Source organism: Vicugna pacos, chromosome X (genome assembly GCF_048564905.1).
Source record: "Vicugna pacos chromosome X, VicPac4, whole genome shotgun sequence".
Lineage (NCBI taxonomy): Eukaryota > Metazoa > Chordata > Mammalia > Artiodactyla > Camelidae > Vicugna > Vicugna pacos.
The window spans coordinates 80,372,354-80,391,389 of record NC_133023.1 but is presented as its reverse complement, the minus strand read 5'-3'; the positions used below and the strand labels follow the sequence as shown (position 1 = coordinate 80,391,389).

Below are 19,036 nucleotides of genomic sequence, written 5' to 3'. Positions count from 1 at the left end.
CTCATTTATTTGTGGAATCTAAAAATAAAAACAAAAAACAAACAAAGACCGAGCTTGTGGGTACAGAGAACAAATTGGTTTTTGCCGGAAGCAGGAGTGGGGCATGGGGTGAAATGGGAAGGGGGTTAAAAAGTACAAACTTCTAGTAATAAAATAAGTAAATCAGGGGATGTAATATATAGCATGGTGAATATAGTTAATAATACTGTATTGTATATTGAAAATTGCTTAAAACTTTTCATCACAAGAACAAAAAGTGTTACAGCTATGTATGGTGATGCATGTTAACTAGAATTACTGTGGTGATCATTTCACAGTATATACAAATACTGTATCATTATTTTGTACACCTGAAGCTGGTATAATGTTATATGTCAATTATATCTAAGTTTAAAAAAAGAATTATATCAAAGCTAGACATTAGAATAAACATAGATATTTGTGGTTTAAGCGTATTCAAGTCATGTCCAGCTTTTGCTAAAAATGTAGACTAGACTTTTCCTTTCTCAGAGTGATTTACAGGATTCTTGGCCAATTTGTTGATTTTCTGAGTACTATCTTTTTCATTTCATCTTGCTTACCTTTTTTGAAGCCCATTGTTTTTTCTGCAAGTATATGAGTAATAAAAGCTTAACTGAAACTTGAACTAGCAAATTTTAGTGCTTTTCATAAGCCCTAGTGAAATATATACACTTTTTTTTACTTTCTTTTTATAAGTTACTTGGTTTGAAGAAGGAAGGCCACAGGGTGGTAAGAAGAACTGTATTAGGGAACAAGTGCTGGTTGAAATTATAGATTGGAATTATTTGTAGAATTTAACATACTTTATTATGAATAATCAGAAATTTGTCAACTGCCTTTCAGATTTACCATGTGCAGAATATTGAAATTGTCTTCTTGTTTTCCAATTTTCATATATAAATGTCATTGATTCATGAATAACAAGAATTACGATAGTTTATTCAAGTCTTTTCTGTGTAAATACCTAAGATGAAACTGGTTCAATCCAAAATCTAATTGTATACCTATTATGTTTATAAAAATGTGCTAGATGTTTGATTTATAAAGGTTCAGACAAAAATATATATATTCCCAGCCTAAGAGTCTTGTTTTTTTTTTAATGGGATGTAAGGAGAAAAATCATTGGGTTAAGAAGTTTTTCCTGCAAATGCAGTAACTCTTAAGTCACAAATAGATGATCTTATTCACCTAGACAAGCGTAAGCACTAAATGAACAAGGAAGTAAGTATTTAGTAGGTGATGCTGAGCACTGACACTTTGTTGGAGAGGTCACTGTCGTCATGGGCAGAGCAGTGAACACTGGTAGACTTAGAGTTATGGCATATGTTCTCATTGTTATTGGGAAAATTTTGGTTTAATTGTGAAAGTGGGTATGAATTCTGCTAAGGCTCCACTAGAAGAAAACAATGCAAGTGTTCATTGAGCAAAAATGGTTATATATGCATTGTCTCTGACCCCAAAGAAGTTTTCAGTGTAGAGTCAAGACATGCATATGTGCAACCGTTATAGAGATGATGGAATAAGAACCTACCCTAAATGTTTAGGGTTAATTCTCTTTGTCCTGGAATTCTTCATGGAGGAAGTGGGATTTGAGATGTCTCCTGAAGAACTGATAGACTTCTTCATGTTAAGATGAAATTTATCTTTTACAATAAAATGTACTGTAGTTATTGTTTGGCATACTTATTGGAAGTAATGAATTTTGTTGTAGCATACTAGGGATGATATTCACAGGTTCTGAAATCAAACTGTCTGGACCCCAATCCAGATTTCACCACTTATTAGCTGCAAACTGTAAAATGGGGCTAATAATAGTATCTTTCTTATAGGGTTGTTAAGGATTAATGAGAATAATAATCTGCATATCGTGGGAATAGTTCTGGAGTCTGACAAACCTTAGTTCAAATCCCAGTTTTGCTACTTAGTAGAAACCTTAGGCACTTGAGTTCTCCAAGATTCAGTTTTCTCATTTATAAATGGAGATGATAAAGCTTAACTCAAAGAGCTGTTGTGATGATTAAATGAAGCAATTTATGTAAAGCACTTAGCAGAGTGTCTGACATATAGTAAAAGCTCTATAAATATTATGTTGTTATACAATCTAAGTCATGTAGAGACTTCAGTTTTATCTTTTTATTCATGTTTTTAGGGTGAACCTGGTCTGCCCGGATACCCAGGGAACCCTGGTATCAAAGGTTCTATGGGAGATCCTGGTTTGCCTGGATTACCAGGGGCTCCTGGAGCAAAAGGACAACCAGGCCTTCCTGGATTTCCTGGTAATATTACTTTTCTTAAATGCTTCATTCTCTCCTTCCTTATCTATTCTAACCCATGCCACCGAGCAACTTCTTATCTGACAGACTTCTGTTCTATTTCTCAATCAGATACTGACCAGCAACATAATTTTGAAATAGTTCTTTAACCATTTTACCCAAATTTATTTCTATATTCAATGAGAATGAGTATTGCCACCTCAGCAGCACAATATCCTGTGGTCAGAGACACTGTTTGGTGGAGCATTTTTTAATCTTTGACTGCTAGGCACAAGTCACTGAAGAGGCCTTACTATTTTTGTAGGTGATAATGTACACTGCCAAGCCCTAACCTGATGCTGATTCTCTAGGAATGTTGTACTCTGGCACACATTGGGTGGCTGTTGGTAGAACAATTGTACAGTTCATTCAAATGAGAAGGAGTGAGTCATGCAAGCAAAGAGACTTAGCACTATAGTCAAGTAGGTAGCCTGAACTCGATTGTTATAGTAACTGCTCTATTTATACTTGTATTTATTTATTTTGATTTATTTTTTGGATTGCACAGTGGTATGTATGAAGTGGGCCTTTGGTTATATTTTCCTTAACCTTTTTATTGAAGTATAACATAGATACAGTAAAATATACAATATATTGATGAGTTTTTACCGATGTATGTATATATATATATCCATGTACCCATCAAGCATATCAAGATATAAAACAGTTATCTTACCCCATAAAGTTTGCCCATGGCCCTTCACAGTGAATGAATCCCCCCCTCCTCCAGGTATCCACTACTATAACTTCTATCACCATCGATTAATTTTACCTGTTTTTGAAATTCATATAAATGGAATCATACAGTATATGTCCTTGTGTCTTTTAGTCATTACTATGTATGTAAGATTAATCTATCCTGTCAGCAGTTTCTTTTTCATCATTGCTCTATAATATTCCATTGAAGAAATACACGGTAATCAATTACCCCTTCTCCTCTTGATGGACTTTTGAGATATTTTCAGTTTGGGACAATTAAGGAAAAAAGATGCTAATAACGTTCTTTGACATGTCTTTTGGGAGACATATGCACTCATTTCTCTTATACAAAAACTTAATAGTAGAATTACTGAGTCATAGGGTAGCTATACATTTGACTTTAGTAAATGGTGCCAATTTTCCACAGTCGTTTTATAAATTAATGGTCCCAACTGCAATGTGTGCATGTCCATGGGTGGGTGCTGGTGGCTTGCCGTAACCATATAGTAGTTAGTACTTTGTGGCATGAAATATCTAGTTGCCCATATCCTCACCTCTCTTGGTGTTGTCAGTCTTTTTAATTTTAGCACTTCTGGTGGGTTACATAGTGGTAACTCAGTGAAGTTTTAATTTACATTTTATTAATGAATGACAACATTAAACACTTTTTCATATATTTATTGGCCATTTGGGTAGCATCTTTTTGAAGTGCCTGCACCAAGTTTTTCTGCTTTTATTCAATGACTTGTTTGCCTTTTTTCTTATTGATTCAGAGCGGTCCTTTGTATATTTTGAATATGAGTCCTTTGTCAGATACGTGTATTACAGATAGATTCTTTCTGTCTCATATTTGCCTTTCACTCTCTTAGTGCTGTCATGTGATGACCAAAGTTGTTAATTTTAATAAAGTTCAATTCCTTACTCTTCTTTCATAGTTAGTGCCTTTTGTGTCCTATTGAGGAAATATTTGACTGAAGTTTATGGAAATATTCTGTTTTTTTCTGTAAGTTTTAATGTTTAAGCTTTTGTATTTAGGTTTATGATATGTCTCGAATAAAAATAGTTCCATGGTGTGATGTAGAGGTCAAGGTTCTTTTTTTTCATAGAGATGTCCAATTGCTCCACATTCTGTTTTTTTCTTTTAAAGAAACTGAGTTACTCTTTTCTTCTGCTCATCGAAAGACAGCATTAAGAAAATGAATAGGAAAGCCACCAACTAGGACAAAATACTTGCTAAACATATATCTGACAAATGACTGATATCTGGAATATATAAAGAACTTCTACAACTCAATAATAACAAGATACACAATCCATTTTTTAAGTGGGGGAAAACTTGGAACAGGCTTTTCAAAAAAGAAGATACATGGATGCCCAATAAGTACATGCAAAGGTGATCGATATCATAGCTGTCAGGGAAATGCAAATTTAAACTATGGTGAAGTAATAGTACATTTCTACCAGAATGACTGTTATTATAACAACTGGAATCACCATATGTTGTACAAGGATCTGGAAGAACTGGAATTCCCAAATATTGTTTGTCTGTCTGTTTGTTTTATAAAACACAACATATTCCTACTCTGTGACTCAGCAGTTCCATTCCTATCTAAGTATTTACCCAAGATAAATTGACTTATGTCCACAAAAATACCAGTGCAGAAATATCCATCACAGCATTACTCATAATGGCTAAGAAGAGCAGGTTTCCATAAATAGAATAGGTATTCATAATAGCTGAAACCTAACAACAACCCAAATGTCAAACAATAAATGAATGGATTTTGAAAAATTTGATATATCCGTACAATGGAATCGTACCAATTCTACCAGTGTATAATATGGTGGCAATTTTTATTATGAATATATGTAATGTCAGCCTCTGGATAAATCAATTTAAAACTTAAAATTATTCTTAAAATATCCAGCAAACACCAGCATCTTTTGGGGTTTTCTTTCTATTCTTCTCCGTTTTTATGCTAACACTCTAAATTATAAATTTGAATTATAGCTCTCAAAGCAATGCAGTTTTTCTTGTATTATTAAATTGAGCTCTTTACTCTAGGAACCCCAGGCCTTCCTGGATCAAAAGGTATTAATGGTCCTCCTGGGAACCCTGGCCTTCCAGGAGAACCTGGTCCTGTAGGTAAGCATGAAACATAAGGGTTTGCTGTTCATTAGAACTAAGGCTTTATTCATTTTGGGAAAGTCAGATCATTTCTGGGAGCTGTGAACATTTTCAAAGCAAAGAAACATGGTGATCATTCACTTAGCACCACTTCTTATACAAAGTGAACAACTCCTAATGAAAGTTGCTTAAAATTATTATTGTGAGACCTTATTTTTCAGGCTCACTTTATCCAAGGAGAGTTATTTTCAAGTATCCTATAACAGTAGATAGCTTTGATATTTTAGGATGGCAAGATGTAGCCTTATGTTTGTTTACTTCCTTCTAAAGCCAGTCATTTCTCTTGGCCCCATATGAGGCCTATAATGCACCCCATCCCCACTCCATCCCCACAGTTACTTTCTTGTATATTCTAAAGGTAGATTAAAATGAGAAGCTGAAATGTTTGGGTTACTAAGTGAATGATAAAGCAGTTCCTTATTTTTATTATCCTTTATTTCTTTTATGCTTCTTTTTCACAAGACTCCATGATTTAAAGCAGTGTCCCAGAGACACTTGGTGTCTTTTACATAGAACTATTTGAAGCTGATAAGGAAAGAATTTGGAATATAGAAGAAAAAGTGATTGGAAAGATAGCTATAACCAGCTGTACTCTGTTCTTTAGGTGGTGGAGGTCGTCCAGGGCCACCAGGGCCTCCAGGTGAAAAAGGCAAACCAGGTCAAGATGGTATTCCTGGACCAGCTGGACAGAAGGGTGAACCAGGTGCTATGTTTTTTTCATTATTCTTTTCTGATTTCCCCTTTGTCTACTTTAACTTTCTAACTTTAGCCCTTTATTACCCATGATGAAATTGTATCTTCTTTCTTACCATCTAAGCTACCACACACTTTTCCTTCCCTAATTACCTTCTTCCACTCTGTCCTGAGAATATTAGCTCACGTTTATTGATCAAGTTGCCTACCTCTTACGAAAAACTCCATATCCTTTCTTGGCCAATTTTTCATGTCAGGAAATTCCCCAGCTTTCTTCAGCTACCTCTGGGTAACTTTCTTTCACTATGCAATCTATATTCCATTTGTATATATATATTCATATTTGATATGAGTATATAAAGATATATTTAACACTCATCAAAAATACATGTTTGTGTGATTTTCTCATGCTAGAACTGTAGTTCAGTGTGGGAAATCTACTCTATGTTTCATGTAATATACATTATAGCACTTACTAAAAACCTAAATGATCCCCAAATTATTTGTCTCTGTTTCAATTATTATTATCTATTTGAGAGTCTTTTGGTTTATGCTCTGACAGGTCAACCAGGCTTTGGAATCCCAGGACCTCCTGGACTCCCAGGACTTTCTGGTAAACTTGAATAAAGTGAAATACTAAATCAGTTTGTAAAAAGATAATATTCTCTAATATACTTATTTTTCCATCTCTACCATTTACTGTTATAAAATGAACATACCACCCCAGACAACTCAAAGCTAGAGTTACATCTTAAGGCATTTCCTAATTAGCCACTTAGTATAAGGAGTTGTACTATAAAAATGCATTGTTAGGAAAATTTACGTATAGCTATCTCTTCATTAACTTCATAAATAAATGCTGAGGAAATGATAAAGAAAGAAAGCAAAATTACAGGAAGAGGTATATTTCAATAAATTTTAAAAAGTTCTTTTAGCCATAAAAAAAGCCACTTTTTACCCCCATGGAAACAAAGCCAAGATAATGTAAGGAAACTGTAGAAATATGTACCAATAATAAAAAATGTCTCTTGAAAACTCCATTTTAATTTGCATCTTACATATTGATTGGCTATGTGTGCACACACATCTGCCTTCCATTATTTGTTTTTACTCTTATTGTGAGCATCAAATAGTTAAGTGACTGAATGTGTGTACAGATATGTATGTTTATGTTCTGAAATGACCATTGGCTACTTTCTATGAGGTTTTTTCAAACCACAGATATCTACTACATATTCTGATATTCTTTTCATGATCCCAACATAAAAGTTTTTACTTTCATGTGTGACTGTTAAATTGCTCTCAGGCATGTTGGTGGTGTAGAAAAGGTGTTGAGAACAGTTTTTCTAGATTGTGATTCTAAATTTTGGATAGAATGGTCTTCAAGGATACACAGCAACCTCTGAATATCCATATCTCCCATTAGTCTCAAAACATTTTTAAAAAAAATTTCCTCCAGCTATCTCTAACCTATTCTTGCAGCTACTTTATATTTTTTATTTTTTCTCCTTTTCTCTCATAGCTACTGGCCATGTTCTATGTCCTAATACAAAAAGTGTCTTTTAGGATACAAGCTATTACTGTTTCTGTATTTCTGTACATACTCTAATACACTTCTAATAACAGATAAATATATTTAATAGGGAAAGTGGGTTTTTTTAATGGGTTGGAAATTGGTGGGAGGTACAGATGACCTTAGTAAATTTCATTACTTCTTCTAGTAAGTGTGAATAGCTTTAGTCTTATAGACAAGCCTAATACTCATATCATTTAATGTGTTCTCTAACATCACTTTGCTTTCATAGGTCAAAAGGGTGATGGAGGATTACCTGGCATTCCAGGAAACCCTGGCCTTCCAGGTCCAAAGGGTGAACCAGGTTTTCATGGTTTCCCTGGTCTGCAAGGTCCCCCAGGCCCTCCTGGTCCTCCAGGTCCAGCTCTGGAAGGCCCTAAAGGCAACCCTGGGCCCCAAGGTCCTCCTGGTAGACCAGGTACGTACATGAATGGTAGGGGAATGGTCTATTTATTTGTCCATTTATTTCATTTTGCTGGCAGGTTATTCAGTCTTTTAGGACTTTAGAATCTGTAATCGAAAGAACTTCTTAAAAGGAAATAGCTTGTTTTATTCCTAGCTCTGTCCATTTCGATGGTACCTAATAATTCATTTCAGTAATGCCTTTTATCATTTACTTAAAGTTGAACTAAAACAAACCGACTTGGAGGAAAAAAGTAAATAGTGGATTTATTAGTTTCTTTATTAAACATAAAGCTATACTGATAACCTGGCAGCAAAATGCCATCTGCATTTTTAATGTGAGCTTCTCAGCATGTCATCACAGAAATCATTTTAGTGATCACCCAATAGATGCTTGTGATCCATACCAAAAGTGTTGCTATGGTTCTGCCATATGATCAGCAAATGTCAACAAGCATAATAAAAAAAATTATCTTCTCTAGGAGCTAGGCAATCAAATTTATCTTCAACATCACAGCATGATTAAATTGAATACCGATCTTTCCATACCAGCTTCATGTCTGTACCTCATTTGTCTTGTGTTAACTGCTCAAGTAGTCTCAGTTTTGCACCCAATGTTCACTTTTCATTTTGTGTTTGTGCTGTGTCATTTCATTTTACTAAGTTTGGGAATGCTGCTCATTTTCATCCTGGATTAATATTGCTGAGCCCAATCACTGGTGATAGACTATTAATAGATTCTTAAGACTTGATATTCAATTTTTATATTTCCAGGTACTGAAAACTTGGCCCTCATTGATTTTTTTAAATAAGAGAAATTTAAGATTAAAGAAGCAAAACAATTGCCCTTTTATCCTTTGACGGTCTCTGACTCATTTTTAAAATGTATTTAAAATGAAATTTTCCATAAATGCTGAAGTGATTGCAGTTAATTTTAATAAGATATGCTATAAAAACATCAATTAGATGAGATCATATTCTTTGTTCAGAAGATCATTTTCAAAACCAGATTTTATCTGATCTGACTATTGTTTATAGAGTGTATTACTTTAAGTTTTACTTTGGTTTACTATTGAAGGAAACCAGTGAAAATCTCCTCAGCCATGTTAACTCTCTTGCATGCAGTGTAAAGAACTGACACAGATACCTTGCTTGGTTATGCATGCAATAATTCAAGTAAACCAAACTATTATCCTTTTTCATATTTTAATCAGCACTGTGGCTATTTATTCTTACCAGTAACAGAGCTCAATGTTGAACATTACTTTGAAATATGTCAACATAAAGACATCAGTCACAAAGTTGCTTAAAAAATTATAAAAGAAATAATAAAAAAATAGTCAGAAGAAGAATCTGATGAGTGTTTGTGACTTCTCTATTTGTTCATAAACTGCAAATTAAAATGGAATTGCAAAACCCAATTGCTCTTAGAATTGATTGTTTTTGTCTGCACTCATAGCAATGATTATTATAAAAAAATTTTTGTCTTTCAAAATATGTCACATGTGCTGTTTTTCTTTTTGTATTGATGCTAAGTGGTGATAATTTGGTTTATATACAGATGCATGAATATGAACTTTCAGAGTATTCTTTTATTGAATTAAAGTTTAACTTGAAAGAAGTTAGTGTAATGCTTTAGTTTCTTGATATTTCTAACAATTTTGATATTTTTCCTTTTTGTTAATGATGACATTGGGCCTTGGTGAACTTTGATCCCTATCCAGGTCCTACAGGTTAGCTCCTTAACTCCAAAGTAGTATCTGCATGAAGTATGAAACTTTTCTTATATTTTATATATATTTCATGTATGTGTATATTATTTATATACACATATATAGTGTATGCATATGTGTGTATATAGGTATATGTACACCTGTACCTAATGTTTTCAAATGTTTGAATATATTTTAAGAGCATATATGCCAATTCAGTTCTTACATGTTGGTCTATCTCTGAAAGTTGTCAGGAACTTGTAGAGTTCAGTGCTTCTGAGTATTGGAATAACTCAAAATTACCTAATTAAGAAAATTAATTTAACATTTTAAAATTCATATATTTGTGTCATTTTTAGTTGAAAATTTTAGTACCCAAAAGTATATTGTATAATATTTTACCTTTGCCTTTAGATTATATTTAAAAGTTTTTGCCTTATGTCTGTTAGCATAAATGAAATGAACTGTTCTTCAAAAAGGCATTTTTTTAAACAATAATATGTATTGTCAGATCCTGCAAATATACAGTTCTTGACTTGCCATACCTCTCATAATTTTTCAAACCACCCCATTTTTGCATTTTGGATTGTCACAAAGTTCTAAATTCTACTGCTATGAAAATGGACTAATAGGCACAGAATAAAACAAAAAATTAAATGCAACCAGCACAGATTAAAGCCTCTTAATCCTATGTTCATCCTATACTTATAAATAGTACACATCAAAGAGCAGTTACCAAGAGGTTCCCAATAGAAAATTGCTGATTTGTATTAAAAGATATTCACCTAATCAGGAGTAAAAAGAACCACAAATATCTTAATGTGTTTATTATTACTCAAGATAAATAGCCCTTTTCAGATTTCTAAGGAGAAACTACAAGAGCAGAAAGTATACTCCTGAATTCTGGCTGTTGAGAATGGCAGGAAATTTTCTCTTCTTATCTGTTTAAAATTTATAATTTTTCAAGATTCTGAGTTGATTCTCTGGTTTATTACTGTCCCACAAATCCATTTCATATAACCATAGAGTATCCGATGTAGAAGGTACCTAAGTTTTACATTTCTCAGAAATATTATTTACTAGACACTTGTTAATAATAGCAAGATAGATTTTATTTAAGACTATTGCAGTAGGGGAAAGACTGTTTCAATAGGAGAGAGAAAGAGACTGAGCTCAACTCTGAATATAACAAAGACAAATGGGGATTTATAGTCAACTAGCAGGGTGATGGAGTCAGTGGATAAAAAATTACAAAAAGGAGACATCGAGGGTAAACTGGCCTATTAGAATTTTTGCTAAAGGCAAGCCAAGGGCTTAGACATCAAGGATGAGGAATGAGGAACTTGATCTGCTATCAAGGGTTGGGAGACTCTCCCTAAATTGACTTAGCAGAATTCTTGCTAAAACTTGACTCAGCAGACCAAGGGCAGGGCCCATGAGTGAGGCCTAGTTGAGAAGACGGCTCAGAGAAACCTGTCTAAAGTTTGGTCACACATGAGAAAACTGAGGCCCAAGGAGGTTAAGAAGCTTGCTCAAGGTCATATTGTTAGTTACCAGCATAGTTGGGCATCTGACTTAGGGCTCCCCAGTACTCAGTTAAGTGTCTATTCTACTAGTAACATGTAGAGTCCATTGTATAGCTTGATGCTTCTGATCTGGCCTCTCATTCTAGTTATAAATAAGATAAGTGATGAAGCAAAGCTGCTTTTGCCATTTTAGGAGACTCATCCATAGCAGACTGGCCACTGCCTTTACTTTCTTATTTTCTGTTGCCTCAAAAGCTCCATCAACCCGTACTAACTTCTTGTGTTTTTCCTAAATGGATATCACCAAAAAGATTAAGACAAAAGCATGCTATTTAACTATTGCCAAGATAAAAGAGAAGACTGGGGTATACTTCGAAGTAATTTTGAATCTTTCCCTGTGTGACTTGCATAGACGTCTGCTGCCTTGATCACATCCAGATTCCACTATTAGCTAGAAGAAGATTGCTTTCTTCTGAGACACTAAAATATATTCAAAGAAGAAAAAGGAAAGTAGCCACATTACTTTAAAACCAATTTGACAGCTTATTTACCAGGTATATTCTAAATTACATAGTTACTGGAACTTGGTATCTGCGGTATTCTCTTTTTTATAATAGTTGAATACTACAATCGTAAGCGGAAACTGTATTTAAAATGTTCCAATCAGTTCAGCTTATCTTTAGTTATTACCACTTATATAAAAGACTTCAGGATTTTTTGTTTTATTTTGTTCAGTTAAACTTTGTTAGGTCATTTGAGAAATAATGGGTTGAGAGCCTCATGTACAAAATTGACTTGGCATATAACTCATTAAAATGTTACCTTTTAGATATTGAAGTCTTAGAAGTTTTGCTATGATATGATCTGAAGTTTTCCTTATTACTTACTCAGACTGAAATATCATAGATTTCAATGACATTTTTCTAAGAGTTCTTGTTTTGGTCCTTCCATATCATACGCATATATAAAATGTCTTCGCTCAAACTCTGAGTTATCTTAGGTAAGAATTCTAATTTATTTACCTAATTGTGTGGCCAGACTCTGCTCAGTTGTCTTGAGTCAGTTTGCTGTATGTGATTTAGAAACCATTGGAACAAACAGAAGCTGATTTTTAGCCTTCTCAATTTCAAATGATCAAATACTTTCAAGTTTTATTACTAAGCAGTAATGGTAATGGTAATGGTAATGTTTTATATTTATATGACATGCCACCATTTGTATCATATAATATACCTTCATTGTAAGCTCCTTGAGAGCAGAATGTGGGTCTAGTTAATATTTGTGTTCCCTGTAGCATCTTGCACAAGGCAGATATCAGGTATTTTAAAAATTAAATATGATTTTTAAAACAACTCTGTGAGAGAGGTTAGGGTAGACAACACTATTCCCATATGTGTGTGAGAAAACAATCTCAGAGAGATTGAATAGCCCAGAATCCAGTAGATGTAAGTAGTAGAGCCAAGAATAGATCCTAGGTCTTCTAATTCCTAGAATTCAGTGCTCTAGCACAATTTATTCTCTTTGCTAACCTCAGTGCTTATAAATCATAGCAAGACTTGTAAGAAAAGGAAATTGTTTTTATAGTCAATTAACATTAACCAAGAGTTGTCCTGTTTGTAGGCTTTTTATCTTTTTATTAAATGATCCCTCTTTTAATAGTTAATAGCCTGATTTAATATGTGCATTGAATAATATAAAGTAAATGTGATATTTTCTGTGGTTTGGGGTGGAATATTGCATGCCAAAGTATTTTGAAGCACCCCTTCACTGATGGTCTTCACATCTTTGGAAAATTCAACTGAGTTTTCAAGTTCAGTGGTGAGCAAATATGTATTGGCTTTTTCTTTTTGAGTAGCTTATTGCAAGTACTAATGCACAGACAAAAGCCTCTTAATGAATTATAAAAAAATCACAATGTGGCTTCATGGAATGATTTTCATAGAAGACAAACAAAAGTACAGTTGGCAATGGCCATTGTGTACTCATGTTTCAATTTCTCTAATCACCTTTTATCTTTGTGTTTTTGTCTAATGAAGCCTTTAAATTTAGCTCTAGCTCCTTGGGGCAGTTTGCACATACCAAGAAATTTGCACCTCGTGTTTTTCGTAAAGAATAGCAGAGGCCAAGATAAACTTTTATCCAAAATTATCCTTTTGTAAAAGGAATGGAAGGCTATCAGTGAAATGGTACTACCTTGCCAACTTTAATGTTTTGAGATGCTAACTTTTGGAAAGCCACAGTAGCAGTGTTAACATTGATGTCCTCAGTAGAGTTTTACATTTTTTGGATTAATGAAAACTAGCAGCTTATTTCCTAGAATAAGCTCTATTTAAAAATATTTGGCTCTGTGTACTCTTGTATGGTTCTGTTTGCATACTGATTACGCTGTAGGTATAAGAATTGCTGGCAAAGAGAATTATTGTTTAACTTGTGCTATAATGTGAACCACTTCTAACTCATAATCTTATTTTGTACTGTGTGATGTCTGATACTGCTAACATCGATCTTTGGGCTTTGGTGAACTCTGATCTTCCCAGGTTTTCAAGGTTAGACTTCACTGGTCAATTCTTTCTTCTTTTTTTTTTCTTATAATGCTTTGTATGTGTGACAAGAGAAATGCACTTTTTTTGCTATAATTCAGAAGTCATTGAAGAGTGCTGTTATCCTCAAATACTACCTGCTCTGGTATTTAACATTTTGGTAAAGGTAATGTGACTTGTTTATAATCAAGTTTGAAATGACATTAGGTCTTTGTGGTTTCAATTATTTATAGTAGGTATTCTATACATAGAGATCTGTTGAATTTTAAGCGGAAATACACTTATTTTTATCTTTGAGACTCTATTAAAATATTTTGAGAGGCATCTGGCCCATTTGTAATCTCTGTGTATTGATTTTATTTTCTTGAATTTTTGTTGCCTGAGATTGATCAGATCTATGTTTTCATGGCTATTTTCAGTAATAGAAGAGGGTAACTATTGAGTATTGTTAAAAAATAAAATGTATATGTCCCTTATGTCACTAGCAAATCAGCAATTTAAATTTCAGGGACTCTATAACAGCAGGTCTGTATTAATAACATGTAAAATTCCCAGTATTTCCTTTTAATTGCAAAAGGAGCAATACCTATAACATGCCTAGATTTTTTTCCAGATGATAACAATGTTCTGATTACTTTTCAGACTGGGGAAGAGGGATATAAAATGTTCCTTTTTTTTTTCTCATCTTAATCTTACCTAGTCATTGTTAGGCTGACTCACAGATAGTTTACTTTTCTCTTAATAATCTGATTTGCTACCTGATTTCTAGTCCAAATTATACATTATGTATGAAACTAACAATTTTTCTTAGAAAACCCTATCTAAGGGGTTTGAACTCAACAGTTGTTTCTGTCTATTTAAGTGCTGAGTTCCCCGACCCTTTCTTTATGATTGGGAAGGGAATTTCTGAGTGTGTCTGTCTGGTTGCTGGGCCAGGGTGACTATATGATTTAAACTGTTCAAAGGTAAAATGGTTGTCGTATAGTTGTGGACCTGCTTCTTCTTTCTCATGTGACAGATAGAGTAGCATTATATTATGAAATCACACAGAAATAGCTGAAAGATTAAAAACAGGCTTATATTCTAAAGACATGTTCTTACCTTTAGTTTTGAAGATAATAATAGTAATAACAATAATTGTCTAAAACTTCTTATATATAATCCTTATAATTCTTATATAATTCTTACTATGTGCCAGGCACTGTGTTTATACATATTATCTTATTTAATTATTGGGACAACTTGATAAAGTAGATACTATTCTTATTTCTATTTTAAAGAAGAGGAAATTGAGGCCAAGGAGATTAATAAATTTACTGAGGTCAAAATGGAGCTGGGATTCTAACCCAGCATTCTGGCTTCAGAGTCCAACATTCGTTATCCCTATGCCATGCTGCCTTGTTAGTATGTAGCCATTGATTCTGGGTCATAAGAGTACTGGAAAGGATCAGATCAAAAATATGACCTTTTGTCCATATGTAAGCATGAACTAAGTATTCTAAATTTATATGCCTATGATATTTCCTTCAAAAATAATACCTACATATCTTCCCATTTTGTTGAAACTAGTGGAAAACTAAGATTACTGGAGGAGAGAAGATGTAAGTGTTCACTATTTGCTGTTCATTATTTAGGGCTTCATAATTATTTTCTTAAGGCTGGGCTACTTAGTCTTCACCTCAGCTGCTGCTTAGAACTCTGCAAGCAAGAAGCAGCTATTTCCCACCTAGTGAGAAAAAAATATGGCCATTTATAAGATCTCCTTCAAGACCCGATATCTTTATTTAGTGTTAAAAACATAGTGTTAGGAAAGAGCTTAGCAAAATCCCTTTTTAAATTATTTTATTTATTCAGAAGTTATATGCCAAATTATTTTTCTTCAGAAATATTTAAAATGCAAACAATATAAAACATTTTTAAAATAATTTCAAAAGTACTACATTGAATCAATAAATTTCTGACACTAAAATATTCCCATGTATGAAGCATATCACTAAAATGAAATTAAACAATTAGTTTGGTAAATAACTGTCTTAATTGCATAGTAATAAAAGCTGAATAGAAGCAACTACTTACAAATAAAGCTATTTTCATCACAGTGAGACAAATGACTTGAATCCCTGATTACCCTGCAAAGTGTGGTCATGAACCAGCAGCTTTAGCTACTGGGCACTTGTTAGAATGCAAATTCTTGGGCCCCTTTTCAGCCTTATAGAGTCCAAAATTCTGGGGGTAGACCCAGGAGTCTATTTTAACAAGCCCTCTTGAGAATTCTGATGCATTTCCAATTTCAGAGCAGTGCCCTATGGTGTCTGTTTCGGTTCACTTAAATCAAACACTTAGTTAGGGATTATAGAAACAATATTATAATGTCCCAAGTCCTTTCTTTAGATATGAGCTTATTGGATTTAATATATAATAAAATACAAACTAAAGGGGTCTGCAAACCAGTGTTAATAACAAAAAGAACCCAGCCCAATTTACTTTAGAGAGTCAGCATGGATCTATATATTTTAATGTAGTCTGCATTTTATTCTGAGAGCTAATGTATTTAGTTGACTAATAGTATTTAGGTAACTTAAAAGCCTAACTTTTATGCTACTCTTACGTTATACTGAAATGTGGTTATTTGTTGTACATTGTCAAGGTCTACCAGGTCCAGAAGGTCCCCGGGGTCTCCCTGGAAATGGAGGTATTAAAGGAGAGAGAGGAAACCCAGGCCAACCTGGGCAACCTGGTTTGCCTGGCCTGAAAGGAGATCAAGGACCACCAGGACTCCAGGTAGGAAATGGGAATAAATATTTGATGAGAAAGGGGTGTGGGTATTTGCATTCAAAATGACAATTTCAATCTGCATTACTTAAATTAGCATTTACTGTTCAAGGCTCTTTGCATGCCTTATTGATGAATTACAAACAAAGAAAAAGGCAAGTTTCCTATCTTCTTCCAACCTAAGGGCCTTTGCTACCTTCTAGTTAAAGGGATCCTCAAAAAAGATACTTTACCTAGAGTCTTTGGTATGTATAGATTTAGGTTTGAGAAACTTTTATTTTAGTGAAAGCAAATTTATAAAAGGAAACATATATATTAAAACATTGCATTTGGATGAGTCCACCCATAGAGAAGTAATCATGGTGAGTGGTGATATTTTAGACTTTGAAATTAGAAAGAGTTAGGGGTAAATTTTAGCTCCACAGTATATTTTTGCTTTGTGTCTATAAGGAAGGCAGATAGGCACTTTGGTTTTACCCCTTTACCTGCAAAAAGAGAATAATAGCATATTGTTATGTCTGTATTCATGTGTTTTCTGCCTTGGTTTGAGTGACCCAGAAAGTCACATGGTTCTTTATGGATCCTCAAAACTTCCTTCCTTCATTCAGGATTATTGTTAGGTTTGGCAGTCAACACAATCTGGACTCAGTCTTTTAATTCTGACGGCTGCTTTGTAGCAGGAAAAAAAATCTAAAGAAATGGCCCTTAAAGCTTTCCAGCAACCAACCTTTCTTTCCTGTCATCACTATTCTTCCAGACATCTAGACTTAAAAATTTCATCTTCTCTTTATTCATTCTTTACTCACTCCCTACTTCATTTATTTCTCACGTACTCCAAGTTCACATGTCACTACACCTGATTCAGGACCACTGTCTGATACCAGCATTTTGTAAATCTAGTATTGCCGAGTTCTATTCATTTTCTTTCGTGCAACTTAGCTCTTATATTTGCACCTTTTCTAATGTTTTATTCGGAAATAATGTTAAACTTATAGAAAAATTGCAAGAATGGTAAAAAAAAATCCATTTACCCAGATGGACAAGTTGGTAATGTTTTGTCCCATTTGCTCTCTGTATGCATGTTTTGTGTGTGTGTATAATTATATATTTTTTCTGAAATATTTGAGAATAAGTTGCATCTATCATGCCCCTTTATCACTAAATACCTCAGTGCATAAGATTTCCTAATATTAAATATATTCTTTTATACAACCAGAGTACAGTACTCAACTTTAGGAAATTGAACATCCATCGATGTAATAGTTCTATTTCTACCTACATATTCCACTTGTGTCAGTTGACTTTGTAACGAGCTTTATAGCATTTTTCCCCTCCAATGTAGGATCCAGACCTATTCATGCATTGCATTTAATTGTGATTTCTCTTTAGTCTTACTCAATCTGAAACAGTTTCGAAACCTATTTTTTTTCTTTCATGACCCTGACATTTTAAAAAATAGAATGTCTTTTCTTTTGTCTCCTCTTTCTTCATGATTAGATTCAGGTTATGCACCCCAGATGGAATACTACATGAGTGGTGTCTTCTTCTCAGATATCAAGGCCCACAGTGTTCATCTGCCCCTCATTTGGTACCTTCATTTTGATCACACCATCAAGTTGCTACCTGGTTTCTCCACTGTATGGTTACCACTTTCCCCCTTGTAACTAATAAGTAAAACTATAAGAAGACACATTAAGGTCATGTAAATATACTGCTCCTCATCAAAATTTCTCCTTGGATATAATATCTATTTATGATTTTTGCTTCAGCCATTCAGTACTGTGGTAGTGGCAATTGATGAGTGTTCGACTCTAGCACTACCTCCACATATACCACTGGGCCCTACTGTAAGCGAGAGCCTCCCTTCTCTTCCATTTACTGTCTTTTTATTATCATTGTGGACTCAGAAATTCTCATTCTTTACAATGATTTACAGTTTTTTAAAGTATAATTTTTTTGATGCTCAAACTGTCCTAGGTTTGGGAACCCCTTCAAACTGGATCCTATGACTTTCTGACATGCCCCCCTTTTTTAAGCTCTTTCTTACATTTTGGCATAATAAGATGTACCAGGTTGACCTCTTTTTCATTACTGTTAATAACAGCTTTATTGTTCCACACTAACTCTTCCTTTAGTTCCATTCTAGAGGTACTTTCAACTCTTTTTCTTCCCTTAGTTTTCCTATCCCTCAAACGCAATTAATTATAGTCTCACTGTATTTTTTTGCTTAGTCTTTCAGACTTTATCATTTCTTAGTTTCTAATTCAGGCACTTACCATGTCAGGGCTACACTAAAGAAAAGTAGTGTTTTTGTTAATGATAAAAAAAAAATAGCTACCATTTATTAACTACATACCACATGCCAATCAGTTTTCTAAGTACTTAATATGAACTATCTCATTTAATCCTCACAATAACTTCATAGAGTAGATACTGTTATTTTCTTTATGTTGGATGTGAGAAAATTATGGCTCAAAGAGGTTAGATAATCAACTCAAGGTCATACAAGCTTATAAGAGGTGAATTGAGATTTGAACCCTGGAAGTTTGACTCAAGGACCAGTACTGTAAATCAGTATGCAGTTCTACCTATGCCCTC

At 33.9% G+C, this 19,036-nt stretch overlaps 1 protein-coding gene across 1 annotated transcript in view; it reads left to right on the top strand.

Moving 5' to 3' along the window:
• Positions 1 to 19,036, top strand: part of COL4A5 (collagen type IV alpha 5 chain) — a 188,191-nt gene that overhangs the window by 156,813 nt on the left and 12,342 nt on the right. The window contains exons 37-42 of the mRNA XM_006215198.4: positions 2,171 to 2,297; positions 5,098 to 5,178; positions 5,825 to 5,923; positions 6,476 to 6,526; positions 7,719 to 7,904; positions 16,314 to 16,447. Coding sequence (XP_006215260.1) covers positions 2,171 to 2,297; positions 5,098 to 5,178; positions 5,825 to 5,923; positions 6,476 to 6,526; positions 7,719 to 7,904; positions 16,314 to 16,447 — 678 coding nt within the window. The remainder of the gene's footprint in view (positions 1 to 2,170; positions 2,298 to 5,097; positions 5,179 to 5,824; positions 5,924 to 6,475; positions 6,527 to 7,718; positions 7,905 to 16,313; positions 16,448 to 19,036) is intronic.